The sequence below is a fragment of the Haliotis asinina genome, chromosome 9 (assembly GCF_037392515.1).
Source record: "Haliotis asinina isolate JCU_RB_2024 chromosome 9, JCU_Hal_asi_v2, whole genome shotgun sequence".
Taxonomy (NCBI): Eukaryota; Metazoa; Mollusca; class Gastropoda; order Lepetellida; family Haliotidae; genus Haliotis; species Haliotis asinina.
In genome coordinates this window covers 34902563-34929730 of record NC_090288.1, presented here as the reverse complement: position 1 = coordinate 34929730, position 27168 = coordinate 34902563, and the positions used below count along the sequence as shown (strand labels likewise).

General features: G+C 39.9%; 2 protein-coding genes across 2 annotated transcripts in view; one reads left to right on the top strand and one right to left on the bottom strand.

Moving 5' to 3' along the window:
* The window catches only part of LOC137295965 (protein NEDD1-like), a 16709-nt gene extending 1878 nt beyond the window's left edge, over nucleotides 1-14831 (bottom strand). The window contains exons 1-14 of the mRNA XM_067827577.1: nucleotides 14513-14831; nucleotides 13516-13701; nucleotides 12995-13089; nucleotides 11216-11332; nucleotides 10294-10434; nucleotides 9700-9929; nucleotides 8677-8878; nucleotides 7406-7502; nucleotides 6986-7072; nucleotides 6430-6531; nucleotides 5726-5847; nucleotides 4837-4945; nucleotides 1944-2266; nucleotides 783-947 (exon numbers count right to left, since the gene is read on the bottom strand). Coding sequence (XP_067683678.1) covers nucleotides 783-947; nucleotides 1944-2266; nucleotides 4837-4945; nucleotides 5726-5847; nucleotides 6430-6531; nucleotides 6986-7072; nucleotides 7406-7502; nucleotides 8677-8878; nucleotides 9700-9929; nucleotides 10294-10434; nucleotides 11216-11332; nucleotides 12995-13089; nucleotides 13516-13642 — 1917 coding nt within the window. The 5' untranslated portion in view covers nucleotides 13643-13701; nucleotides 14513-14831. The remainder of the gene's footprint in view (nucleotides 1-782; nucleotides 948-1943; nucleotides 2267-4836; nucleotides 4946-5725; nucleotides 5848-6429; nucleotides 6532-6985; nucleotides 7073-7405; nucleotides 7503-8676; nucleotides 8879-9699; nucleotides 9930-10293; nucleotides 10435-11215; nucleotides 11333-12994; nucleotides 13090-13515; nucleotides 13702-14512) is intronic.
* Nucleotides 14832-27168, top strand: LOC137295960 (uncharacterized). Its single transcript, XM_067827561.1, has 11 exons — nucleotides 14832-14974; nucleotides 15767-15931; nucleotides 16172-16297; nucleotides 17148-17285; nucleotides 18080-18208; nucleotides 19275-19403; nucleotides 20220-22060; nucleotides 22926-23099; nucleotides 23676-23825; nucleotides 24756-24859; nucleotides 25667-27168. The coding sequence occupies exons 1-11, from the start codon at nucleotides 14952-14954 to the stop codon at nucleotides 25742-25744; spliced, it is 3057 nt and encodes a 1018-aa protein (XP_067683662.1). The 5' UTR covers nucleotides 14832-14951; the 3' UTR covers nucleotides 25745-27168.

The window sequence follows — 27168 nt, the reverse complement described above, 5'->3', positions numbered from 1 at the left end:
AGTTTATCAGTCATCAAATTTAGCTCCATTTCAGGGCCAATATACAATCTAAAGGCCCTAATGGAATACATAACAAAATAAGAGTTGAATAAACATGAGATTGGTGGAACGTGGGACCAATTATTATTAACTACATCATTGTGCATGTAATGTTTGGCTAAATTAAGACTTTTCCAAGGCAAATCAGAGGCAAATAGGGTACTTTCAAAGCTAGGAGCAATTAAGGACCTTTTTAGAGTAAAAAATTCAAGTTTCAGGCTTAGTGTAAAGTCTGTTAGAGAATGGTGAAAAATGTTCTATTCCATGAACTGTCAACAGTCTTTTCCCATTAACATATTTGTTACTGTTACTTTGCATTTTGGCCGTCTGCATTGATGAGTGACAGAAAAACACTGAGCACAAACCATGAAGAATGACAATTGAAATAGAAAGCCATCTCAGACTTTAAAGATAAAAATTCATGAGCCAAAGATTTAGAAACACTGCTTTTCAGATGGCACTGATTGAGGATATCCTCAAGGCCTGTTATCTCAACTAACAAAGGAGTGACTGAGTGAATTAAAGCTTCAACAGCATCGGTATTACTTTGGACACAAGACAAAGTTTGCACATATACAATGCTCATAAAAACAAGGAATAATGAAGAGAATTTTCATTTGTAAAAAGTCTTGAAAAATTCAAAACATATTCCCAAATATTTTCACCATTCCTGAAGGGAGCAGTGTCAAGAAGTAGAAGTAGACCTTACAATGTCGGGAGCCACATATTGGGAGATAACTCACCTGCTGAAACTGAAACTGACGAAGCATCTCAAGATGAATGAGCTGCAGGTCTCGGTGGATGTCCTCTCGGAACTCCTCCAGTGCTTCACGGATGAGGTTGCGGATGAACTCAGTCTGGAATACACTGGTCTCTGATGCTGCTGGGCCACTTTCACTCCTTGGACTCTGTAGGAGTGAGTGAGTGAGTGAGTGAGAGAGCATAATATTGTCATCGAATGAAGGTTCAGAGGATTCACAAAATTGATCAGTTTGAAATAAAACTGCCATCCTTGACACAATGTTTAGCTTTATTCCAGCAATATCACGATGAGAGGACTCAGGAATGGCCTTCACCTGAGTGTCCTTTCTGTCAATGTGACCAAGGAAGTGGTCAGGTGACCTATGACCTATTTGTCTCTTACCTGACTGGCCTTCCTATCAACTTGACCAAGGAGGTGGTCAGGTGACCTATGACCTATTTGTCTCTTACCCGACTGGCCTTTATATCAACTTGACCAAGGAAGTGGTCAGGTGACCTATGACCTATTTGTCTCTTACCTGACTGGCCTTCCTATCAACTTGACCAAGGAGGTGGTCAGGTGACCTATGATGTATTTGTCTCTTACCCGACTGGCCTTCATACCAACTTGACCAAGGAGGTGGTCAGGTGACCTATGACCTATTTGTCTCTTACCTGAAAGGCCTTCTTATTAACCTGACCAAGGAGGTGGTCAGGTGACCTATGACCTAATTGTCTCTTACCTGAGAGGCCTTCCTTTATTAACGTGACCAGAGAGGTTGTCAGGTGACCTATGACCTATTTGTCTCTTACCTGAGAGGCCTTCCTTTATTAACGTGACCAGAGAGGTTGTCAGGTGACCTATGACCTATTTGTCTCTTACCTGAGATTCCTTCCTTTATTAACGTGACCAGAGAGGTTGTCAGGTGACCTATGACCTAATTGTCTCTTACCTGAGAGGCCTTCCTTTATTAACGTGACCAGAGAGGTTGTCAGGTGACCTATGACCTATTTGTCTCTTACCTGAGAGGCCTTCCTTTATTAACGTGACCAGAGAGGTTGTCAGGTGACCTATGACCTAATTGTCTCTTACCTGAGAGGCCTTCCTTTATTAACGTGACCAGAGAGGTTGTCAGGTGACCTATGACCTATTTGTCTCTTACCTGAGTGGCCTTCCTGAACATGGCCTTCAACTCCTCCTGCATTTGCTCTGTGTAGTCTTTGACAGCTTCTTTCACGAGGTGGCGCAGCTGTTGTGTGTTAGTGGGGTTGCTGTGGGAGGGGGACCTCAGACGAGTGTCTACCCGGCTGCTGGCCCGACCGCTGCGTGGACTATCACCACTGGTGTTGCAGCTCCCTCTGCCATCTGTGATGTCCCCCTCAGCGCCATCTGCGCTGGACTGAACAGGTAAGTGGAGAGACGGCAGGCTGGGAGATGCACAGATACCTTTAGGAGAGTGCTTCCTCCGAGTCGGAGATTCAAACTCTGAAACAAAAAAAACAACACATAGAGTCGAAGCTGTCAAAATCGGCAGCTGTCCAATCCAGCAAGTTGTCAAAATGGGCATAAAATCTCAATCCTGTACTCGGCTGGTACATTTATCATCATTTAAAAGCTCTGCAATTTGGCTGCTGTCAATTCCAGATCTTGCTATGAAATGAGCTGCCTGAATATGTGTTTATGCAGTAATCAGTGCTGCCTCATCCTGCTTGTGGCAAGGAGTTGCCTGAATGTGTGTTGTATAATCCTGCGTTGAAACTACATGGTTGCCGACAAAGACTATATAATCTTAGTTCACCATGGGTATACTTGTCCATGTAATTCGTGGGTTAACATGTTTCACTGTGATACAAGAATGTATATGAGAGAACGTGTTCACTTTCAGTTACAGATAACATGCCATCTCTACAATCTGTCACACTGTCTAAACGTGATTACTTCTTCAGTTGTGCCAGTTTAGACAGCTTCCACTGTACATGTAAGAATGAGCGAGTGAGGGAGCGTTGTTTCATTCAGCTGTCAGCAATATAATCGCTGATGATGCCTGTATATAAACCAAAAGTGTCTCTCACTACATATTAGATCATCTCTTGTTTTAACAGAATAACTGCATTTGAGGTTTTAGTTTTCGAGGGACAGGTTTTACTTATCGCTTGAATGACCTCTTCTCAGGTTTTACATTTTTCTTTAGTAAGACCGCTTCCCAGGTTTTACATTTCCTAAGTTTATATAAACATCAACATTCAGATGAGTGTTTGAAATCAATTGAAAAATATTGTTAAAGTTCAATTCATGACACTAGTAATTTTCCCAAGCAGGATTGGAACTGCAAATGTCAGATTCGTGGGCAGACGCTCTACAGCATGGCCATGAAGGTTGTGGTGTTAAATTATCTACTTCTAGTTACTGTCATTAAATTGATTATACATGCGTTTCAGCTATTGTTACGTAATTTCATCATATGATCAACTACATTATCCATCACTGATGGTATATATGTTTGAGAAAACACTTCCCGGTTCTGGTAGACAATGTAAACCATTGGGGTCGGGAAATCCCTGCCACTCCAGTTTTACATTGTCTACCAAAACCTTGCAGACATGTTTTCTCCTATACATATAAACAAACCAGTGTACAACTAGCTCATGAGATGTGACATCCTTGTCACACATTGTAAAGCTCTTCATGGCCATTCAACAAACTTATGATACTTGATACCTGTTCTATCTGGGATTCCCAACATGTGAACATCAGCATAAATACATATCTTCTAATATAGTCTTGTACAATGCCATATAATAATTACCATGATACAGAGGTAGTTTTGTGAGTTCTGTTTTACGTCACGCTCAGCAATATTCAAGCCATATGGTGACAGTCTGTAAATAATCGAGTCTGGACCAGACAATCCAGTGGCCAACAACATGAGCAGTGATCTGCGCAATTGGGAACCGATGACATGTGTCAACCAACAACAACCGATGACAGTCTGTAAATAATCAAATCTGGACTAGACAATCCAGTTATGAACAGCAGACATCAGTCTACACAGCTGGGATACGACTGTATGTGTCAACCAGTCAGCAAGTCAGTCAGCAGTCACCAAATCAGTCGCCTCTTACGACAAACATGGGTTACTGAAGATCAATTCTAACCTGGATCTTCACAGCTGCCAAAAACATGGAAATACATACATATCTACATTATAGCAAGCTGAGAGAAAAAGTAGCTGTAGACACACGTTCATAGTGGTTAGTTTTAGTTATGAGCTTAAATTTAATTACAGCATGGTCAGACAGACAAAAAAGTTGGGTCGTGGTGAGGGTATTCATCATGAATCAAAGGGTAACTTATTTATTTCAGCAAGTGAATCATGCAGTAATAAAATAATAGTCTACAATATTGTGAAAAGGAGATCTCAATCTGCACCGGTTCACGTAGAGACAAATATCCTGTGTTGGCCATCGGCTCCAAATGAATTCCCATGCTTCAAATACTCATTAGAACTAAGAAATTGGCCAACACATGATGCTTACTGACACTGTAAACATACAAATAAACCAAAAGGCCCACATGGGTTTCAATGTCTGCACTCACTGACATTGCATACGGGTGCAGCGTTAAAGTGTCATTGGCTGACTGTTTCAGCTGGTTTACATGGTAGCGTCTGGAACTTCTCATTAGTGACTTCATGTCACAATATGATTTGAATGACGACACCACTGCTGACGACGCAACAATAGAATTGTATGTGATATTTGTAGGTATTAACACGCAGTGAGCAGTCCTTGCAATTTCCTGGAATTGAATACCATTTGATCATGTATTTCAACCAATCAGATTAAAGAGCACAGTAACTTTTTGTTTACAATGTGATATCATTTTGTCCCTACTGTTTCATTTATTCTAAACGTCAATTGTTTATGGCAACACCCCGACTGAAAACCAAAACAATGCCTAACTTTGACAAGTAGATTTCTACTTGATCTTGAATTCACCACAGCAAACGTAAATGTTATGTTGTTAGTCTGATGCTTCTTGGAATCAAGATTTACCTGTGTGTCCATTAGGAATGGTTCTCTGGTTGCCATAGTTACCATCATCCTGATGGGTCTGATACCTCATGTTTATGACAGGCATGCCATCAGACGCCATTGACAGGCCCTGGAATATACAAAGGAAAGACTGTGATAGAGCATTTACGAAGATGGTGCTGTCAGAGTGAACTCTGCGTGATGATGTTTCAGTCATTTGGTTACCAAGTCACCTCTTGTAAAGAGGGTTAAGGAGAGTATGGCTGCTGTTAGGAATATCGCAGACACAATCCTTTCCCATCCTCCTAAATAAATACAGACTGAATATTTGCATGTTGTGGTTATTAAGTCTCTGAAAGGCACAGCACATGAAAATGTTGGACCACTTCTAGCTACTTCATCAAGTTTTTGAACCTTCGCTTCAGTTTGTTATGTCTGCCAATTTTGGTCTAAATATATTGAAGAATTTTTTAGTTATGCTCTGGAAATGAAGCCCACCCCTCCCATTAGACTAAGTCCAAAACGTTTCCTTGGAAACACACAAAAACAAAAATGACCAAAATCTGTAAACAGTAAAGGCACATCCTTGGCTCCAGTTTGTTAAGTCTGCCCGTTTTGATCTAATAATATTGAACGGTTTTTGAGTTATGCTTCGGAAACAAAATGACTACCGACAGACAGAGGCGACGAGAAAAAAAAAAAAAAAAAAAAAAAAATAAAACAATCTCATCCATAATTGTTGGACACATATTGCATCGAGATCTCACTGTATTGTTTGCATGTTTTCTCCATACATGGTATTAAATTCTGAACTTATAATGTGTGTACAAATACACAATTAGACTGTTTTTTTCACCATGTATATTCTTACGCTCAGTCAGGTGCAGGCAATTTTTCAATATGGATTTACCTGGTGCATCGGACTGTGCACAAGAGGACTAAGTCCTCGTTCGTTGAAGTTTTGTCTCCTTGGAAAAGAGGTGTCGCTGGCATTGCTGAGTCCAAGGTTGCTAGATATGGGCGAGAACACACCTGAAACCATCCCCATCACACATTTAGAAATCTCTTCAGGTGAAGTGAAATGGTATTTCATAATTCTAGCCCCAACCCACTGAGTTTAGGTTTACGCTGCACTCAGCAATATTCAAGCTATATGTCAGTGGCCTGTAAATAATTGAGTCTGGACCAGACAATCTAGTGACCAACATCAGCATCAGTCGCCTCTTATGACAAGCATGAGCTGAAGACCAATTCTAACCCAAATCTTCATGAGTGGCCTCAATTCTGACACCAGTGTGATAAGAAGAGCAATCTTTAAACGTCATGTGTAAAGATACAGTTTGGGTTTGACCCACCAGTTTTCCACCATCACAACAGAATTTCGCACTATTCCACACACTCATAGTTTTCAACACTACTTAAGTCTGTCTCTACGGAAATGCTGACAGATTTCAAAATTTGATCACAAGCTGGCCATTAACTTTAATACTTATATCTCTGAGCACCTGCCATCCACAACCTGATCTTTGAGCTTGGATTGTTGCAAGTCAGTGCTAAAGGACAGATTTTCTGATCTTAGCACTAAGATGGCTTGTGAATGAGAGCTCTGCTTACCTTGACCAGAGTCATTCTGATGACTTGAATGCCCAAGTAGGTTAGCTGATCTATTTCCCAAATCACTTCGATTGTCTCCTCGGCTCTCTGTAGTTGAGTCACCTGATACACAAAACAGATATTCTGTTCACAATGGGTCTGTGTAGTGTGTTTAGTGTGGAGTGCTAGATGTGTTGGGGTTTAGAATTAAGGGTTTGGGGCGTAAACTGTGGTGTGTAGGGTTTTGGGGTGTGGAATGCTGGATATGTTGGGGTTTGGAGCTTGAAATGCTGGATGTGTAGGGTTGGGTATGTTCAAAAGTATTCAAGGAAAGCAAACCAACTGGGTATAGTGCTGATAAGCAAAGCACCACAGTTGGTACAAATCTTGGTATCATCAGTGGATCCTGTTGAGACTAAGGGACAAAACCACAATGACGTAACATGTATGAGACAGCCCACCACCACATCTTGTATAAAAGACCAATGTATATTTCTGTAATAAGTGAAGGGATTGACCCTAAGCAATTCAACCAACACTGATAACACAGCTAAAATTCCACCCTGAACAAGCATACCTTCTTTCAAAGGGGACACAACATCAATGATGGCTGCAGACGTTATTCCAGCAAGCTGTCTATCCACTGTAGGTACTGAGACTTGGACTAGGAGAAAAACGTGTTGATAATCATCATCAAATATAACAATAGCACCCATAAACCCTATGAGGGTAAATATAATTTGTGTGTGTGGGGTTGTTTCTTGTTTCGCAAAGCACTAAGCATTATTCCAGCTATACAGCAAGAGTTGGTAAACGACTGACCAGACAATCATGTCATTAAAATCATTAAAATCAACCTACACAAGTGGGATATGATGACGTGTCAATCAGAACAGCGAGTCTGACCACCCAATCACTTAAGTCATACAATTTTGGTCAAGCACAATGGTCCAGCCATTTGTGGTGGAGATTAATGTAAAACTGCAGGGTTACCAACCGTGATTGGATGCAGATGAAGATCCTTCATCCGTGTTTCTCTGTGGCGCTGTAGGAAGCTGGCGCCGACTCTGAGCTCCTGAGTTACTGTTCTCAGTCTGAAACATGAATACAGCCAATCCACAAAATTATAACCTTGGCCATGTCCACTCATCACAGTGTGTTGAAGTGGGTCAGAGTTTCAGGTTGGGTCAGTTTGTAAGGATTTCTGTGCCCATGGGTGGATCGGACATCAAGAATGTGTGTGTGCGTGCATGCATGCGTGCATGGGAAACCAGGAATGGGCATCAATCATTCTACCCATGAGGGGAAATAAACACTAGCCCTCAGCATGGGGTGTGAATGATTTAACCACAATTCTACCCCACTGAATCTATAGAATTGGAACTAGACTCAGACTTGAATATCTCAAAGTAACAAACCTCTAAATGGTTTGAAAAACCATTACTGACATATGACAAATTGATACCATCATGCTGTAACAGGTTGCATTTTGAGTGAGTGAGTGAGTGAGTGAGTGAGTGAGTGAGTGAGTGAGTGAGTGAGTGAGTTAATATTTAACGTCACATCGGCAATATTTCAGCCATATCGTGACGAGAACATTTAACAATGAAAAGGACTATATGTATATTACATAAAACCTGTCAAAGAAGGACAGTAAAGCAACTAGAATATCACAATTAGCATTAAAACTAGCGTGGAAAGTTAAAACTGATATCAGTATATGGACAATACAATATAAAATCAGGCTATTGATAGCCAACAACAGAAGGTAGATCACCACACTAGGGACCATGGGGACTTGCAGTACCTTTGATACCTGCATGGACCCTAGCTGGATTTACACTACCCCTCACCTGCTGGTGATTGTAAGAAATTTTAGCCATAATTAAAATAACAAAAATACTATGTTTAAAAATCCTGGTAAGTTTATATTGACATTGAACATTTTGGGACTTCATAGATTCATAGGCAAATCAAAATGTCACTTCGAGTCACCCTGTCATCCAGGGCCCCGTTTCACAAAACTCTCGTAAGCCTAAGATTTTGGAACTTTTCTTGTAACATTGGTGTCTCCTATGCTACAGTATAGGAGGTAGGGATGCTATGAGGAAACTTACGAGAACTGAAACGGGCCCTTTATGATTTGGAGTAAGAGCAGAGCTAAACAACAAATCAACAAAGACCTAACACTGCTATAACAATATTCCTGATGTCTGACAAGTTCTAGAACTGGAGCATACAGCAATGTGTCTACATTGTTGTACAAACCTTCTTAAAGTCAAAGTTAGGCTGGAATTTTAGACAGTGTACTGAGGACTTGTGCGCTGAGAACCTTTTGACTGGCGTAACACCCTGACGCAGATCGTAAATGAAGATTTTGCCTCTTGTGGAGCCAACAGCCACTGTGCCTCCGTTGTGCATGATGTCCACCGATGTCAGAGGAGAATCTGCCGTTATTGTCTTCAGAGTCCTGAAGCAGAAACAGAGGATTTTAGTTTTCAAAGGTGAGTCCATTTCTAAAATGATTCAACTACATGTAGTTCAGAACATAAGCCAAAGAAAATGTCCATAATTGTTTGTTAAGTATGGTGTAGAACATCATTAAAAGTGAGTGAGTGAGTGAGTGAGTGAGTCGCCTGTTACGATTAGCATTGTTGCCTTTTATGGAAAGCATGAGGTGCTGAAGGCCAATTCTACCCCAGGACCTTCATGGGTCATAATGGAAAGTGACTAAGAGGGTGCTAATAAATTTTGTTAGTGATCTCAAAGTAAGTTCGGAGTTAGTGATACAGTTTGTTTTGGTTGCATTCTTATGATGTGACCTGCAGTACAAAATAGCCTGCAAAACACTTGCAACATCAAAACACCATAATCGTAATGAATACAAATCATACTCAATGAATTGTAGCCTAGTTGTAAGACATACAATGCAGTTGTTCAGACACTTTCTTCATGCCGGTGCAAATGATTATCAGTAAATGACTAAGTTAACTGAGACAGTCAGGTTAGTCACACTGCTCAACATCCTAGTTATGTCTTCAAGGACTACGGAACCGTGAAACCTTGAAAAGAAAGGTATGAGTTAGAGGGTGAGAATTACCTGCTCTTGGCTTTAGGGGGCCCCGTAGAGGTTGTCTCACAGAACAGAAACAGGATTTTTTGTTTTGTGAATACTTTACTGAAAAATATTGTTACAACTGTCACAGGATTTTAAAATGGACATTTTAATGTTTATAAGTACCCCAAGGAGGACTATATCTGAATAAGAATCAATTGTGACATAAGAACTACCTCTTTCCCTGAAGGTCGTAACAGACCAACTTCTGGTCCAGGCCCACACTCAGCATCAGCATCTCATTGAGGGGAGAGAAGGCCAGACCTGTTGCTGGAGCCATGTGAACTTTGTTAAAGGAATGGAGCAGACGTCGTGTGTTGGTGTCCCACAGGTTGATGCTGCCGTCGTCAGAGGCTGAACCAAGTAGAGACTTCTTATAATAGTTGTACTGGAGCTGTCTGATGGCCTGTGTAACATGTTAGACAGAGACTTCTTGTAATACTTTGTTTGGTATTTACCACTCAACAATATTCCCGCTAAATGGTGGCAGTCTGTAAACAACTGAGTCTGGACCAGAAAACCAAGTGATTAACAGCATGAGCCTTATTGGAGTATTGAAGCTGCCTGTTGGACTGGGTAACATGTAAAAATTTTTTTAACATTTCCTCGTTTGTTTGTTTCTTGTGAAATGCCTCACTCTGACACATCCCAGCTAAATAATAGCAGTGCATCTAGTGATAAACATCAAATGCATTGATCTAGGCAACTGGGATTCCTTGTAACAGATTTGATACAGCTGAGTGATGGCCCGTGTAACTGTGTAACCTTACTTCTGACTTGGGAGCTAGCAGTGGGCTGCTGCTCTGTCCTGTCACAAAGTTATGAAGGATTATCTCCCCTGACTCAGATCCTGACGCAATGTATGAGTCATTCCAGTTGAACTGTGTGCATGTCACGGGACCTTTGTGCTCCTGAAACAATTTTACAAAAATAATCATCAGTTTCAGCTACTTCTAACCATACACTTTGTGATAGCATATTATTTTGATCATTATGATTTTATGATTTAGGCCGACCAGAGCTGTTTACCAGAAATCCAGGTGTCATATGTATGTCAACCTGAAGTGAGAGCAAAGCATGAAGAGATGATGCACTTCTGATAATTGGTGTATAGATACAGTTTGAAGAAACACAATTAAGGCAAGTTAGGATTCTAATCAGATATACATGTACTAACTAAATATGAAGTGTGACTATCTTAGTATCTAGCGTGAAACAACTACAGTGGAAGCTGTCTAAACTGGCACTCATTGGGACTGAGGAAATAATCCAGTTTAGACAATGTGCCGGATTGCAGAGATGACAACTGTATATGCCACGGACGGGACTTACATTGTATGCTGGTGTTGACAACTTACTGGATTGGGCAGATGCCGGTTTTGACAGCTTCTACTGTATTGCTATCGCAATTGTCTAGTGCGACCAACTATTGCAATACTATAATCAAAGAGAAAGAATCTGAACTTTCTGTATTTTGCGCTGTGCATTTATCAGCAGAAGTCAATTAAAAAACTATCTACAGTCACACATACTATCGATACATGGAGACTTTTTTCATTTGTGCCATAGATTAGTTGCTGTTGGAGACTCAACAACTGCAATCGATTAATAGTTCAATGCATCATTACAGCCCTCCTAAACATGCTTCTTGATTCAACTCTAAACGAACTTCCAGTCCATCACCTTACTCACTTTGAATGATGTCTTGAGTTTCTTCCCCTTGAGATCCCAGACACTGACGATGCTGTCGGAGCCGCCAGTGACCAAGAATCGAGTGTTGTAGCCAATATCCAGACATTGTCGGCCAGGCTGAAAGTGTGTGTGGCAGAGACTATATCACCTGACAGAGATCCAACAATCAAACATTGTTAGTGTTCTATTGCTGAACATTCCCCAATATTCCAACAATACAAACAGTTGAGGTGCTATCATTTTCTATTTATGCACTTATAATTGAAATTCCAGAAAACTGACATGTAAGCTTTTGAAACAGGGTGATTAAGTATGCACAGAGGATATCAGAGCTCCAGACAAACTTCTGGCCCTGTGGGTATGATACCCACACGTTTGAAAGAAAGCGGGTATTTCCAATTTCAAGAGCGCATTGATAGTTTTTGACACCCACAATCTGTTTTTATATCTGGGTACTCATTTCAGGTAAGTCTAACAGGTGCAATGCTGTTTCATACCATAATAGAGTAAGTCCACCCAACAATGCCAAATTAAAGCTAATACAGTTATACCCATATGTATTTAAGAAATAATATGTGCATTGCTCTACATCTGTATTGGTGTTAAACAAGATACCAAGATGGCTATTAGATGCTATAATCTTCACTCTAACAGTTATCTTTTGTTTTCAAAACGCTTGAGCATGTGGAAATTTTAAGTTCTTTAAGCTTGAATTGATATGACACACAACATAATTTGATACATTGGGTAAATATGAATTGTTATTTTGACATGGCGTAAACATATATATTTAGTGTTTTTTTCATATGCTGGCATTTATTTTTCTTGCATATTTCCACTTTGCCATAGCATATTTTATGCAAATACTCAGCTTATCTTGAGCTTTGGGATATGATATGTATTTTCAATTAATATTTCTGATAGACACATACTGTTAACTCTCAAATTTTGTTCTCATATCTGTATTTATGTTATGGCTAAAATAATGCCAAAGTAACAAACAGTAGATTTTAACTCACTCACACTCCAGCACAGACTTTACACAGAGCTCCAGATAAAGCCCGTATTTGCATCTTTTACTCAATAAAAATCACATTTACTCAATTAATTACAAAAATTTGAGTACAAAAAATGCACAAGACTCACTTATAACCGTATTGGTCCATAATACCTTGCGTACTTTGCTCAGTTAAAGAAAAAAGGTTTGCGCATGCATCATGGCACCCAAACTCTACAACAGCATTAGCTACTGGTAGGCAATGCCTATCTATGCATATACTATTATAGCCAAAGCCACTGTATGCGATTTACTCTAATAGTCACATGACTTCCATGTTGGGTGTTTAGAAATGGCTGCCAAATGTATGGCAATGTGACAATTACAAAAAAAGGTTTAGTCTACTGAGATGCATTACATTTATATATTTAGAAGAGTAAAGTACCCAATAAGGATAAGAAATTCTGTGTAAAAGTACTCAACTCTTTCAACTAGTAGGAGCATACAAAATGCTAGTTACTCCTAAAAAATTGCAATTACATGTGAGTAAATACCCAATTGCTTGAAAAATTATCTGGAACTCTGTTTACATTTCAAAAACTTCCCAGAATCAAGGCAATATGACAAATAGGCAACCTCTGTTACAATCATTTTCATAACAAACTGTAGCAGACCTTGACACTTTGTTGGTCACAATTTGACTATCACTGTATCAATGTCATTGTGAAAACATATATTCTGGCATCACTTGACAGTGTAAACAACAGTGATATCAGTCCTACCTGGCAGCTGAGCTCAGTTGTAGTGATAGTGTTGTTTTTTACATAGTTGAGGGACACTTTGTCATCCTTTGCAGACACACTGCCAAATATACTGCCTACAACAAACACAATAATTCAAATATTGATTTCTCATCAAAACATCACAAAACTAAAAACAACACACAAATAAAACCATTAATTATGAGTAAATAGCCAAGTACTATCTTCTAAAAGAGTGGTATTCTTTGAGACTTTCAAATGCTAACTGTGACACATCCAATTAGTCGTTTGTTCCTGATGAGACTACAATCACAGATTCATTCAACAAATTGTCACATGAGACAATGATCACAGATCCATCAGATACCTGGCCAACAACTACAGATTCATTCAACTCATTGTTTCACATGAAACTATAAATTATGACATATCCATCAGATATCTATCTCACATGACTACAATCACAGATTCATTCAACTCATTGTTTCATATGAGATAAGGATCACAGATCCATCAGATACTTGTTGGACAAGACTACTGACCATCACAGCTCCAGCTGATGGCAGATACATTGTGATCATGGGGGTTGTACTGCTGAACAAGGTTCCATAACGAACAATCCCACAGCCGGATGTCATCACCGACAGATGCCAACATCAAATCTCCCATTGTGATACCTTAGCTGTCAGCTGATCTCACAACATATCACTGTGAACATCTTGCTAGATCTAAAAGAAAAGGGTTTAATTTATGAACATCAGTTATTTATTGCAAGCATCTAGGTGTAGCAACATAACAGTTTCATCAACATGGTGGTCTGTAAGGCATCGAGAAATACATCCTGAAAAAAATTTAAGATACATTTCGAATGCGAGGGACGTTAAATTGGAACCTTGTAGACACAGGTACTTACAGAGACGAAGTCTGAAAGAGTACTACTAAAAGTGTAATTGAACAAATATGGTGTGACGACCTTCTTACGTTCGTTTCCAAACATCTTATGCGCTTTTTGCCTTTTCATGTCTTGTACTTCCAAGAACCAGAAACTGAGAAAGATGCGCCCAGAACATTTTAACACTGACATCACCTTGCCAGTCTGTAAATTATGCTGTTGAACCTGACAATCCAATGACTGACAACATCAGCATCGATCTGGGATTTGGGTGTGTGTGGTACGATGACATGCATGAAGCATAAGTCTGTGACCATTCGATTCCGTTAATCCGACAATAATTGCTGGGAATTCGTCTACGATTTGGACCATTATCTAGCACTGCGTGTGACCTGATCACTGGAGGGCGAGGTTCAGATACATGTATGATAACAATACTGGACACTTAATTACCGTACTTCTGATATGACGGACAAACGAGTATACGAGTGCTCCAACACTGAACAGAAAAACTCAGTGCTGGACAGGACTGACAGGTTCAGTTTCATACATGTCCAGGCAGGAAATATGATTATTTACCCTTAGCATAAAAGATGCTAAGGGACAAGAAACCTTATAAGGGTCAACATTCTAAGCATCCAACTTACATATTCTTACTAACTCTCAAGTCTGTTATTATTTTGTAAAGTTTTCTCCCGCCTTCCACTACTTCCGGTAATATCCGGACAGAGGCTCATTCTCGCGAGAATGGATCGGTCGTACAAAAGTGAAATATGAAAATATAAACGAAATACGAAAATAATAATAAGTCGCCTAGCCAAAATAGCACACTTTGTTTCTGGTCGAAATATGTTTTTGCCGCTTCTTTTTAAGAATATAGTCAATAATTGGAGAACGTTTTCTCTACTTTTGTAATAATCACTGATTACAAACGGTACTTTCCGTATGCAGGTCACAGAATTCAGCAAGATGTTAAGCAATGGCGAATGAGCGGGCTAGAAGCCTGTCATGTTGTCGATTTGATTACTTTTCTTAAGCCTCCTAGACAAGTTTCAAGTTTTACAATGCATCTGTAATTACATCACAATGGACGCGTACACGGATACAGAGTAAGTGTATGAATCAGTGAAGTGACAGGATCACAGTGCAAGCAAATCTAAAGCTAATCTGAAATGTAATCAGTAAATATTTTTTTCTCAGTTCGAGGCGGTCATTGAAAATTTGTCCTTCAAGACCGATAATCAAGCACCATTTAAAGATAATCTGAAATGGACTAAAGAATGTTTTGTTATCTAGCCTTCGAGGCAGTAACGAGTCTCTGGTTTTAGCGAAAAATGAGGATTGATGTAAATACAAACGTCAGTGAGAAAACGTACAACTGAACTGTATGGATAACAAATTGTAGTCTATTTCCTGCTGCAGAATGTAGGGTGATTATGATTTCTGAATCCACACAAAAAGTTGCTTCATGCATAAGATATAAATTGTTTTCTGTAAAGTTTTATGCGTTAAAATTTGCAAACCAACTTCAAGAAGGCCTATCAAACTGTTAATGTTTCAGTGATAAACATTCTTCTGCCACTCTCTGTCAGTCAGTTATAAAAGTGGCCCATCAGATGGATATGATGGATGGGTACTAGTGAACCAATCCTTGGCACTGTTGTGCTGAAATGAGTTGCCATTAAACCCCCCACAGTGGTAGAAACTATTCCTGTAGCATGTTTATAGTCTTTTTATTTGTTTGTAACATTTTGAAACAGTTCAATAGTTGAAGAATATCCTAGCATTCTTTTCAGTGTATCATTGTGCTGTTGTAATATCAACAAAGTCATTTCCACATTATAATTCCTTTTATTGTTGCATTCAGTATTGTTGTTATCGTTTTCTTGTTTTCTTTTCAGTGTCGTGATTATGTCCCAAGTGGAGGAAGTGACTGTTGAGGAAGAGGAGGAAGATAGTGTACCCCCACATCATGGCATCGTGGTTGCAGAGATGGAAAACTCTCATATTCCATTACCACCCCCACCAATACCAAGCTCCTCCACTGTGATGTACCCGCATGTCAGGTAAACATGCCACTACCTCCACTGTAATGTTCCCACATGTCAAGTAAACATGCCCTACCCTCCACTGTGATGAACCCCCATGTCAGGTAAACTTACCCCACCTTCAACTGTGATGTTACCACATGCCAGGTAAACATGCCCACTTGTTAAGTGTGCCCATGTCAGGTAGACATGTAACTCATACATTGACAGGTAAATATGACAATAGCTACTTGACTACCTGTACCTTATGTGCTTCAGTACTGACCACACGTACAACTCCAGTGCAACCTGCGAGGAGCGAGCCCTTCACAATGGGTGGAAGAAGAGAGTTGTCCGAAGACAGGGTGGGAAGACAGCCGGAAGAACTGATGTCTATATTTACAGGTGTGTCACGTAGCAAGTCATTAATGTTGCAGTGACACCAGTTTTTCTCCAGTCTCTAAAGCCCAACTAATAGTAATGTTTTTCAGTCTGTGTGGTGATTTGAAGATGTGATAGTTTATTACCCAATCTCTGATAATTCTTATGTCTGTCCTTGTCAATTTTCTCGGTTTCAAAGCGGAACTAAAAAATTGGTGAATTTTTTATAAACGTTGCGAATCAGATAACTGGTGAGTGGTTGGTTTAATTCAGTGATTGGGGTATGTTTTCATAGCAAGTTAACTTATTCTGAAAATGAGAGCACAATTGTCCCCCGGCACAAGGCGGAACAGGGGACTATTTATTTAGCAGCATCTGTACGTACATCCTGATTATTGTTAACAAGATATTTCATGGACTGTTGTACCCAATGTCTTCAAATTTGGTCACAACCCACATTTGGCAATTGATCAGACACCAGAATGATTTGGGTGACATTGACCGTATCTGTAAGGTCACCATGACAATTTGACCACTTTTCAAATGTATGTGAATGCGATATCTCCTTTCTAAATCATTGCTCCCAGTGTCTTCAATATTTTGACAGCCTACGCTGGGTGACCTGGCAGACACCAGTCATTTCAGGCACCTTGTATGCGACCAAGAAATAGAAACTAGTAAATATGTTTGTAATATTTCGTTCTTCTTTACTGCAGGGGACATTGTCACATTAATGGCAAATGCTTGTTATGTTTAACTGTCTACACATCAGGCATTGTTTAATAACCTGTAGTGTCTTTTCTTTAAAATTATATTAATATTTGGAACTTATAGTTCTGTTTCATGGTAACCTTGTAATGTAATTTCCTTGCAGTCCTGATGGACGAAAGTTTCGCACTAAAGCGGAGCTTGCTATGTTCATTAGCAGCAACCAGCTTGATGTATCTCCTGATGACTTCAACTTTTCATCAGATTTGTTAGCTGAAAAGTCACAAAGATCAGGAGAAGCAAGGTATTCTTGAAAAAATACTGTCACTTTTCTACTTATCGTGATACCCATAAAGATCCTGGTTAGAATTGATCTTCAGCAACCTATTCTTGTTATAAGAGACGACTAACAGGATCGGGAGGTAAGACTTGCTCACTTTGTTGGCATGTCATAGTATCCAAATTGTGTAAATCGCTGCTCATGATGTTGATCATTGGATTGTCTGGTCCAGACTTGATTATTTACAGACCACCCCTATATAGCTGGAATATTGCTGAGTGGGGCATTAAACATGATCCATGATCCTGTAAAATCTATTTAATTCTGATTTAGATTGTGTCAGATAAATGTCTTGTATGGAATTTTAGGGTTGCCATAGGGCAACTGCGGGGTACTTTAGAGGTGCCTTTGTGAAAATAAGGCCTAAAAAATAATGTTGTGCTTCTGATAACCTGACCGACTTTTGAATTCTTGTAACGACTCAAATGTTTCTAAGTGATATGAATGAAATAAGCTTTGAGACACCATTGTTGATGATGGGCATTGGTCATTCTGATGAAGAAAGTCAACATTATAGCTGAAGCTTTGATTGAATAAACAGTTACAGAGTTAAATATATTATTAGCTGGTATGTTTCTTCTAAAAAACGTATGAAAAATAAATTCTTAGCTACCTACCCTAAAATCTAAAGAGGTGTAGTCGGAACCACAACATTTTTTTTATTTGCACAAAATATTTCATTGATGCCATTTCAATATTTACAATTCCATGGCACACAAATTAACCGCTACTTCACTGTTAATGGTGATACTTTCCAGACGGTCTGCCACAAAGGTGAAGGTCACACGACAACCTCGATCAAGGAAAGAGGTTGTTGTTACGCCTGTGCTAACTCCCCCACCACATCAGCACTCAGACTCGGAGGAGACGTCAGCACTTTCTGCCAGGTAAGTCAGTGGACATCAATAAGAAGAATGACTTCTGAAACCTCAGTGTTTAGCTAGCTCAGTTTGAGTTAAGGGTGTCATCTTTTAAGATGCCGTTGTTAAAATCTTGGAACTTTCATTCATTTTCATAGAGATTGTCCTTGGGGTACTTATATATGCATTTTCTACTGCAGAAAATGTCCTGTGACAGTTGTATCAATGTTTTAATAAAATGTACCATAATGCAATCCCAAAATTCGGTTTTGTACCGGCATTTCTGTCTAGTTATAACATGAGTTTTGTTCATTTAACATAACAAATATGTTTTTTTTCCCATGTCATTAAACAATGTAAGGTTTGGCCCTTGTTGTCATTTTTCTGCATCATGATCTTATTGTGTACCAAATCTAAACATCCTGAACTGAACGCCATATTCACTCCTGTGATGTACAGATGTCATCATCTGAAACATTTGAAACACAAATGTGTGTCCAGTACGCACAAATGTGGAGGACAATTGTAGCAGAAAACCACCAAAATTTTTCGTAAAATAAAGACAAATAATGGTATTGGTTTTAAGCATTTACTGCTAACAACAAACAACAGAGGTCACTGACCCATTTTTAAAAATATGGCAACGTTCATAGAACAAAACAGATAATGCCACTATTGAGAATGATGACATTCGACCTTGTCCTTTGCCCATACTCCCAGCAGCCATTTTTTTCATTGCTCAACAAGCTTAGAGTTCCAGTCGCTGTTTTCATTGCTGCATGTTGTAATTCATGGCACAGTTGTTCTGCATAATGGCACAGGAACATGTGACGAATGGGAGTCAGAAATATCGTCAATATTGAACCCAAGTTCAAACAGTTTGTAGGTGATTAAACATCAACATCTGAGCTCCTTATGACATCACCTAACAATGGACTTGATAAGAGCCAGTCATCAAGCAATTCGGCGATGTTATCAAGTACAGTGGCCCAAGCCACTGATAACAAGCGGGTGCCTTAATGATGATTCTATCCATTTTAGCTGTGATGTAAGTGGAAGTAAAACCCAGTACATATGTGCCTGTATGTTCCAGAGGTGATCACACATACGAGGGCAGCAATACATGTGAAGAGGAACAGCTGCTCCCCAACGGCTGGACCAAGAGGGTGGTACAGAGACTGAGTGGAAAGTCTGCCGGCAAGTTTGACTGCTACATCTACAGGTAATACTGCCATTAGGACACACCAAACAATCTAACAATCTCCTGAAATGAACAGCTGGGATTATATCATGTCACACTGTAACAGATTAGCAGAAGTTATATGAACAAATCAGAGGATCTTTGACTGTCTGGGAAGTATGACATCAGAGGAAGTGATAGCCGTTTGTAAAAGTCTCCCTTCCAATGATCAGTTATGACAATGACTTGGCAATGACTTGATTGTAAAACCTGGCTGTTGTTTTTACACGTTCTTCTGTAATGAGACTAGAGATAAATGGCATCGCTTTTGTATTTGTGCTTGGATCTTTGTTCAGGTACATTTCTGAAACACTGACAATAATATTTAGTCCCTTGATTTCAAGATAGGCCTTTGCCATGTATAATTGTTTTATGTCATAGGGGTCATTGTTGGCAAGTTGTCCTGAGGGGTAGAGACACACTGTGTACAGTTTCATCATTGAGGCACGAGAAAAGTCTCTGATTGTGGGTTCAAATCCCAGTTCTCTCTGATCATGTATCAGTTTTAGTATTCCCTGATGTAGTCAATTTTTGAGACCTGCATCACTTCTGGCTGACACTGTATAATATGTCACTTCCCTTGTTCCTCGCTCACCTTCAACTTTCTCAGTTACTCCCTCCCTCACTCAGTCACTCAGTCACTCACTCGGTCACTCCCTCACTCCCTTACACATTCCTCACTCACTCCATCACACCCTCAGACACTCTTACTCAAATCCCTCTCTCTCCCTCCCTCCCTCAGACACAAATCCAACTCGCTTGCTGCCTCAGTAATATTGTGTTCGATTTTCTTTTCAGTCCTGATGGTAAGAAGTTCCGTTCCAAGACTGACATTGCCTTGTATATTCACCAGGAGGGTCTCAACATAAGTGTTGATGACTTTGACTTTGCGAAGATTAAAAACAAAGCCAAAGCTGTAGGAGATGTAACTACCAAACTCAGCAAGAGTACAAAATCAAAACGAACAAAGAAAAACCTAGTGAAACCCAAACCGGAAAGCCCGAAGAAAAAATCCCCTGTTAAAGTATCACCGAAAAAAGACAATAGGACTCTGGCACAAAAATTAGTGGTGAAGATGAATTTTGCCACACCCACCAAACGTCGCCAGGATGATCTGAAGGAACGAAGGAGAAAGGAGAGGGAGCAGAGGAAGATGGCACTGGCAAAGAAGAAACTTGTGGTAGAGGAACAGGAAGAAGAAGATGGTGTCTCTGATCTATCGGACAGTGAGGAGCAATCTGTGATAGTGAAACCTGCTGAATCAGCAGAAGACTACAGGTATGTGCATGTGACAGACTCAGGGTCATGGGACAAAGATTCGGAGAGTCGGGTTGATTTGGGTATGAATGTTGAGGCTGGTAGGGACAATGATGCTGTAGCAGGCTACAGTGGATCCAGTGAGGATGAGGATGGGGATGATGAAGATAGTGCTGAAGAACCACAGAAGGTAGAGATGGCATCAGGTAGTGCTGATCTAAGTCATGATACTCCCGAGGAGATGGACATGGGTGATGAATCGGAGGAAGAGAAGGAGGAGTTGTACTCTCGACCGGACGATGAAAGTTCCTCTGAAGAAGATGAGAGTGAGAATGAGAATTCTGGGATTAAAGATGTTGAGGAGCAATCAAAGGATGAGGACTCAGAAGATGAGGAACAACGGGCTCTGCAGTACAATGAATACGATGAGCTGAAGCTGATTAGTGAACATGATGAGCCTCAGCTAGAGGAGCAGCTCGGGCAGGACCTGTCAACGGCCCAGGACACCATCAGTGGCAGCGGAGATGACGAAGACATGGACTTCCGTGCAGAATCACAAGGAATTGAGGGTGAGAATGGAGAAATTCTGCCCCAGGTTAACCTAAAAAATAGTGGTATTTCCTCTGGAGCAAGAAGTGAGCCCATTCTTGATAAGATTGCTTCGGAATTTTTTCAAAGGGATTCTTATGGTTTGTCATCATTAAATAAATATGACAAGGAGGAATCAGATTCTGATGGCTTAGCATCACTTCACTTTTCGCCTCTGAAAGAAGACAAGTTGTCAAAGAAGCGACGTCATCCTTCAAAACCAAAGAAAACATCCCAAGTGACCACTCTAGAATTGAATGAATTAGACAAATCCAAAGATGTAAATGATAGTGTTAATATTGATCACATTGCATTAAATAGTGACAGGACTAAAAATATATATCATGACATCAACAAAATTTTGTGTAATGGGGGAAATTTGGTGAGTAGTAAAACTAAGAGTGTTGAGGACAGGTTAGTTGATGTAACAACAGGCGATGAAACGAGATTACCTTGTGATCTGGAGAATCAAGAAATTCCACATGTCGATGTTGAATCAAGAGTTCCATTGGTGGATTCTGGAGTTCTGCCAGGAGATGTTGATAATGTTGACGAAAATGAAAATGTGACTCATCCAGAATCTAACAAATACGAGTCTGTTGATCCAATGGCTCTGTGTCGTGTAAAGTTACGATCTCGGCGATCCGATGTGAGTTTGCGCACATCACGGATGCGGAAACGGAAGGTGAGCTGGGGTGGGACTGAAGATGAGGATACAGTAGAGAAAGTGCGGCGGCAGAGTCTACAGCCGGAACAGGAGAGACAAGCACTCTCAACACAGAACTGGTCACCTGGTAAGTACAAGTTACGATCATTCAGGAGTCGTCCTGTCCATGCAGGGATAGATGTGAGCACTTGTCAGTTAGTCTGAAACCAGTGAATATTTAGACACACAAGTTGCATGTTGTGCTGGTTATCACTCACAATATTATACAGATCGACCCGTTGAAGAGCCAGCTTAGAACTGGTCTTTAGTAGTAGGAAAACTGCATCAGTTGATCATGTCTTGATTTAACAAGCATAACAATAAGAAACATTCTTTTGTAGTTTGATCCTTCAATTTTTTATGAATATCATTTAGCCTCCAATTGGTGCAAGTGAGATCGATCAAGTGACCAATTATTTGATCAATAGTTCCATATATTTTATTGTTTATGTAACTGTTGGTCTGTATTGAGTTGCAGAGAAGTCTCACTGTAACAGTGATAAATGGCTGTTCATTTTGCTGTGTCTTGAATTCTTTTGTCTGCATTTTCCTCAATCTCTCTTGAATAGGATTGATGGGGCAGCCTAGTGTTTTAAGCATTGGTTCATCACGCCAAAAACACGAGGTTGATTCTCCGTATGGGTACAACATGTGGAGCCCATTTTTGGTGTTCCGTCATGATTTTGTTGAATATTGTTAAAAGCTGCGTAAAGTCACACTTACTCACTTACTTTCATGAGTAAGCTACTTTTGATGTGACTACTGTATTTTAGTATCTTAATGCACACTTAGTTTTTATAAGCATGTATTTTTTCCATTCTCGGAGGTTTGTTTTGGTTTTTCTTAGCAATGTCTTAAAAAATCCTTCTGTCTATTTATGGTATTATACAGATTATCTGTCTTTACAAATGATTTTCAGTGCGTCTTGTTTGAACTTCTGTTTCTTCTAACAGTGCCTAGTAAGTATTTCCCGAGTGATGGTAAGGCCCCACCCCTACGGCGCCCCACCCTGCCGCGAGAGCGGCCATGGACACCCCCAAAGTCCCCTTTCAACCTGGTACAGGAGAGTCTGTTTCATGATCCTTGGAAGCTGCTTGTGGCGACCATCTTCCTGAACAAAACCAATGGTGCGTCAGTCTCAGCTTTATCCTGTTGGCTTGGGTTGATTGTTAAAAACTATTCATCGCTTGTGGGTAGCATAGTGGTTAAAGTGGTGGCTCATCACACTGAACACTAGTTTGATTATTTACATTGGGTGTAATGTATGAAGCCTAATCTCTGGCATGATTGCCTTGATACAGCAGAATTATTGTTATAGTAGCATAAAAAAACTCACTTACTTGATGTAAATAATAACATTTTTTGACCAAATGTTGTTAAGTCTGTGGAGATTAGAGATGACTAATGGGTTAGGGTAGAGGAGGGTGGCTGACTTGGTTGATGTTATATACATATCAAATGCATAGATCGATGCTCATGCAGTTGATCACTGGATTGTCTGGTCCAGGCTCGATCATTTACACATCATCGCCATTTATGTTGAATAGTGCAGAGCGTTGTGTTTAGCAACAAACACCTATCATAATGTTTACCAGAGTATTGTCCATACAAGTTTCTGAATGCAGTCTTAATCTGTCGCTTAAGATTCAGTGTAGAAGTCGCCTGGTGCGTTTGTGACATGAATTCAGTGTTGTCCACCTCAGGTAAAAATGCCATCCCATTATTATGGAAATTCTTCAACAAGTGGCCAACAGCTGATGCAGCAAGGAAAGCTGACCCTGACATCATCGCCCGTCTCATGCAACCACTGGGACTCCATGAGAAGAGAGCTGCTACCATCATCAAGTTCTCAGGTTTGTGGGGCCCTGTAGGTAACAAAACAGGGAGGACATTCACATAAAGAACATGTATACTCTGTAACAGTGTTGGAAATAATTCTTAAACCCTGCAATACAGTCAAGCAGGTGGTGTCCCATCGGTCTTGCCTGGCCATCTTCAAGGCTACCTTTCTGCATTCCGATGCTATATTCCTCACCTTTTTCTGATTTCCTTTTATTCCTTGGGTTTAGCTCGATGGTCTTTTTGATTTGGTAATAAACCAAAATCTTTCATTGCATTTGAGACATTGTTGAGTGATGTTTATGACACCATTTGTAGAGAATTCTAGGATGACTGTAGCAGGTTCAGCCCATGCTGACGTGATCGACCAATAAAGTGTAGGTTGCAGATGTTAGAGTTACTTCCCTTTATCCGTTAATTATAATGAAGCACCAAGGTCATGTTCAAAACATAAGGGACAACTCCTGTCTTGATACAGTGGAAATAATACAGTTAGTTGAGAGTCTATGGGGAATTGTAATAAGACTGAACACGTAAGTAGTCTTACATTTACCCGAATGACAGTCAGTGTAGTGGAGGAAATTTTCATTCAGAGCAACAGAAAAGTTACCATCAATGGACCAATATACAATTTCCATTCAAATATTGTTGTAAGTGGCATTTATCAATTTTTCAGAATTTCAAATTCCTTATAACTCAAATAATCAACTTGTATTACAGACTGACTGATTGAGTGGGTTGAGTAAACACCACTTGCAGCAGTATTTCAGTTATATCCCAACTTGACCCCTTTATGTGAGAGACAAATGGCCTGGATTAATGCAGGTGTGACAGAACATGGTCCCAAAACAATGATTAAGCTAATCTTTATATCATGTGTAGTATGTAATGTTATTTGAATTTTATTTATAGGCTATTTATTGCCTGTTATGTGTTGCTTTCAGATGAGTACCTGACGGTTAACTGGTCCTACCCGATAGAACTACATGGAATTGGGAAGTACGGCAATGACAGTTACAGGATATTCTGTGTCAATGAATGGAGACAGGTGAGTGTTCTGGTAGAGTCAAGATCAGTTTTGTCAGTTAAATGTTGACTTATGACTGATCATTACTTGAGTAATTGACAAATGAGGTACTGCTGGGATTATTGCTGGCGTATCTTATGTCTGTGGTTACTGAACACACACACACACACAGACTACACACAACCACCCACCCACACCCTCACCCATACCCACACCACACATTATCTTGCTTTCTCAGCCTCCACCCCTGCCTGGCCCTCGTTACCCGTCTCCCTGTTTCTTGTCCCTTGTTCCTTGTCTCCCTGCTCCCTCCCACTCATTCCCAGTCTCCCTGCCTCTCGTTTCCTTGTTCATTGTCCCGTCTCCCTGCTTCCAGCCCGTCATTCCCTTTCTCCCTGCTCCCTGCCACTTGTTCCCTGTCTCCTTGCTCCCTGCCCTTTCTTCCATGTCTCCCTGCCCCTCATTCTATGTCTCCCTGCTCCCTGCCCCTTGTTCCCTGTCTCCTTGCTCCCTGCCCTTTCTTCCCTGTCTCCCTGCCCCTTTTTCCCTCACTCATCTCAAAACTGATAGACATACAGTATTGTTTTATAATGAACTGTAAAGCTCAAGAAATAATCATGCAAAGAAAGTTTTTATTTTGAAAGTCATATAATTTTTATTGAAAGGTTTATATATTTTTTATAGATGTTAATAATGTATCTTAAACATGAAAGAAATACCACAAGAAAAGATGGAAATAAACAAATTCATTTGTTTGGACACCAAGCATCAATGCACTATCTAGCATTTCTAATGGTGATTGTTTCACCCACTGCTCTGTTTTTCCAGGTGAAGCCTAATGACCACAAGCTGAATGACTACCACAAATGGTTGTGGGACAACAGTGCCCAGCTCGGGCTCATCTGACTCTGCATCATCAAGTGCTACACGACTAAACTAGAGATGACCCTGTCAACAATAGCATGTTACAGTTCATCAGCCTCTACGTAAATGCAGGAAGGATCGACTTAAGCCCACCCATGTGGCCCTATTGCAAATAAGGACAGATTAAAGCTTTTTGCAGATAATGGCATTCAAGGGACACTCTTATTGACGTTAGAGCTGGCTATCTATATAGATAATTGACACTGATAATCATTAACTAAACATTGATTGATTATCAACAAATATCAGAGAAGAAACTTTTAACAAAAATGCCAAATAAATCTCAAGAAAGCTATATATGATATATCACTGGTGAGTGGCAACATGTTTATGGATTACTAACAGACAGTGCCATGAACAATATTTAGAACAAATAAAGTCATAACTCTCCCTATTGCATAAGTAAATTAAACTATGACAAAAGTTTACACTCAATATTATTGAATGCACAAATTTCATATCAGTAACTATTGATTTTCCTACTCATGATGTTTCTTATTATTGATAATTTTTGCCAATTGTAATTGACATTGTAACATCTGGGATACATTGCAAACTCCAAGTCTTTTCTGTTTATTTTTAACATAGTTTACTGTTTCAATAATTAGTTGGTCGATATTGACTAAGGTTTTGATACTGATGCTAATAATTGATAGGTTATAGATGGTTGAATGTTTGTGTCTAGTTTTAATACAGATCTCAAAACTCATGCATGAATGCAGTTTGAAATGGTCACTCATTCATACGAAAGGATGGAACCAGTGTTATATTTGTTATTTAAGATTTGACGCAACATGGTCTATGCTGCATGTGATTTTATTAGTTGCAATGAGAGGATTTGACATGCTGTCTCATATTGAACCCTCATGAGCATTGACTATTGAACTTGTTCCAAGAATACTGTGTTAGTGAAGGAGACAGATGGTCAATCATATTTGACGACTTGGTTCATTGTATCCTGATGACATTGGTAAATGCTCATGACATTGATCACTGGGTTGTCAGGTCCAATCCGTAAAATCTGGGGTAGAATAGGCCTTCAGCAACCCATGCTTGCCATGAAAGGCGATTATGCTTGTCGTAAGAGGCAACTAACGGGATCGGGTGGTAGGCTCACACATGTCACCGGTTCCCAATTGTGCAGATCGATGCTCATGCTGTTGATCACTGGATTGTCAGGTCCAGGCTAAATCATTTACACACTGCTGTCATACAGGAGGGTGGAGTAACCTAATGGTTAAAGTGTTCATTCTGTACTCTGATGTGGAGTACAGTGTGTGAAGCCCATTTCTGGGGTCCCTGTTTAGATATTGCTGGAATATTGCTAATAGTGTTGTAAAACCTTACATACTCACTCTTGCACCACCAATTGTAATTAGTGCTATATTGAACAACAAATAAACAAA

Coding starts and splice junctions, on each gene's coding strand:
- LOC137295960 (XM_067827561.1), top strand. CDS start 14,952: ATGGACGCGTACACGGATACAGA. Junction 14,975..15,766: donor GACGCGTACACGGATACAGA/GTAAGTGTATGA, acceptor TTTTCTTTTCAG/TGTCGTGATTATGTCCCAAG. Junction 15,932..16,171: donor GTGATGTACCCGCATGTCAG/GTAAACATGCCA, acceptor TATGTGCTTCAG/TACTGACCACACGTACAACT.